Source organism: Eufriesea mexicana, unplaced genomic scaffold (assembly GCF_001483705.2).
Source record: "Eufriesea mexicana isolate 0111107269 unplaced genomic scaffold, ASM148370v2 scaffold5017, whole genome shotgun sequence".
Lineage (NCBI taxonomy): Eukaryota > Metazoa > Arthropoda > Insecta > Hymenoptera > Apidae > Eufriesea > Eufriesea mexicana.
In genome coordinates this window covers 141,134-143,721 of record NW_016912971.1, presented here as the reverse complement: position 1 = coordinate 143,721, position 2,588 = coordinate 141,134, and the positions used below count along the sequence as shown (strand labels likewise).

The 2,588-nt window shown below is 32.3% G+C and overlaps 1 protein-coding gene across 1 annotated transcript in view; it reads left to right on the top strand.

Moving 5' to 3' along the window:
• Positions 1 to 314: 314 nt before the first annotated feature.
• Ahcy (adenosylhomocysteinase) overlaps positions 315 to 2,588 on the top strand; it is a 4,009-nt gene continuing 1,735 nt past the window's right edge. The window contains exons 1-3 of the mRNA XM_017905965.1: positions 315 to 444; positions 842 to 1,032; positions 2,326 to 2,563. Of these exons, the coding sequence (XP_017761454.1) occupies positions 417 to 444; positions 842 to 1,032; positions 2,326 to 2,563 (457 nt within the window). The 5' untranslated portion in view covers positions 315 to 416. The remainder of the gene's footprint in view (positions 445 to 841; positions 1,033 to 2,325; positions 2,564 to 2,588) is intronic.

Here is a 2,588-nt window from a genome sequence, read left to right as displayed (position 1 = left end):
ATTATAATAAAGAAGTAATTATTAATAGGATCGTCACAGGCAGCTACTGATTACATAAAAGCCGCAAGATGCGCCTTAGTTTTAAATAACTACAAGATATATTTCTAGGTTAAGTTTATTGTGCGTATTAGTTACTAACAATTATAAATCGAGTTACAAAATAGAGGTGACAGTGACTAATAATTGTTGAATTGCGTTTAAAAGAGTATACCGAAGAGAAAGCATTCTCCCGCCAAAAATTTCAAAGCATGTTCACGTGACTTACAGCTAGTTACGGTCTCTAGCGGAATTTGTTAAAATGAGAACGTTGAGAGTGGTTCTATTGCATCTTGTTACTGGACACGTATAGTCTGAAGTCTGTGCTCTGTATTTCTTCGAATCTATATTTCGTAATAGCTAATTTATAGTTAATAAGAATGTCTTCCAAACCTGCATTTATAGTCGGTAAGTTACAATGTCCATATGAATTTCAACATTTGCAAATAATCAGAAGTGGAATTACTTTATAGCAGAATTCGGCACCACGTTCTGTAATATTTTAGACGTTCATAACTGAGTTCAAATTGAAAAGTATCGAATGATGAAATAATATATTATCAACGTAAAGATTAACCTACGCGATCATACATATGTTAAATTAAACACCACGTGTTGCGTATTATCTCTACATATAAACGATAATAAAATAAGAAATAAAAACAAAATGGTTGTCTTTGCTCAATTTTTTTCTGAAATATAGCCCTGAAATTCTTCGAAATATGTCATAAAACAAAGTTTATAATTAAAAAAAATCGATGAATAGCAATCTAGGATTAATAACATCAATTTTTAATGGTCGTAGCTGATTTGTCGTTGGCGGAATGGGGCCGAAAAGAAATTACTTTGGCGGAGCACGAGATGCCGGGTCTCATGGCCATCAGAAAGAAGTACGGCCCTGAGAAAATCTTAAAAGGTGCTCGAATTGCCGGCTGCTTACACATGACAGTACAAACTGCGGTTCTAATTGAAACTCTCGTCGAACTTGGAGCTGAGGTAAGTCTTCTTATTTTTATGCCCTTTTTCTATATAATGCGTCAAATTTGATTCAATTGCTGCAATTTTTATTTGAGTCTAATTCCAAAATGACGTTCGCAACTTTATACTTTTTTTAAAATCATTAATAGAACAATAATGTATTAAATACGTAAAATATAACATTTTTGGAAATTTAGAATTTTCAATCATGCAATCATAATGTACCAAATGATGTACTATTGCACCAAAATTGAAAATATGCAAAGTTAGAAAACTTATTTAAATTAAAAAAGCATCTTTGAAAAATAGAATGATGCCTTATGAAAAGAAGATAGATAAAATAATTCACATATACATGTGAATCTATCTCAAAGACCATGACCCTGCAGGTTTCGCAACATCCACCAACAATTGCACCAGACATTGAAAAGCTTTCAAATCATACTCATAGATTCAGATCAGATAAACTGAAGTTGACACTTCCAGTCATCGTCATAAAGCACAATACACCTTTATACTTATTCAAAGTTGGAAGAAGGAAGATAAATATCACTTATGATGCAATGAAAACAACATTCCTAGCAATTATTCTAATGCATCTAATGATTGACTTAGAAATTGTATAAGTTAGGAACAACACTTATTTCGATAATTTTGAAATATATTGTAGAAATATTGTAGAAATCGATTTTGGTCACGTAGTTTAATATAGTAGAAAATTCAATGCAATAGGAGCAAAAGTTTTTTACAAATATTTAAGAAATTGAGACTAAGCAGTAGTTGTACGTTTAAAAAAAATTATTAAAAATATCGATTTCTACGATATATTTAAAAATCATCGAAATCGGTGCTGCGATCTATGACCTAACAAATTGCCATCAATTTTTTCTTATCGCTATTGCGACTCGTTTTAACAGCTACAAATCTTAAGTACACTAAATATTGATAGAAAAAATCTTGATATTCAACTCCATTTTCAATTCAAAAGAAGCTTAACAAGAAGACCCTGCATATACATTACATTTTATTTTTGCATTTTTTGAAATGAAAAAATGGTATTATATTTATCAGTAGAAACAATTGCAAATATTAATTATCACTGTTTCACAACAAATTGGAGTATGAAAAACAGAAATGGAAATTAAATACATCTTTTGGAATATAGTATATGAAGTATAACGACCTATATTGAATTCGTTAATCCTGGTACACGTAACACTTTACACGAAACATTTACTTTGATACCTGACCGAATTTACTTCAGATATCAACGACGATATTACTGATCAATTATCGTTGATGTATCAATAGGTTCAATGGTCGTCGTGTAACATATTCAGCACACAAGACCATGCAGCGGCAGCTATCGCAAAAACGGGTGTTCCCGTCTACGCTTGGAAAGGTGAAAACGACGATGAGTACCTCTGGTGCATAGAACAAACCCTCGTATTTAAAGATGGAAAACCATTGAATATGATCCTCGATGATGGGGGTGATCTGACTAACTTGGTTCACACCAAGTTCCCACAATATCTGGAGGAATGCCGCGGTATTTCCGAGGAAACCACAACGGG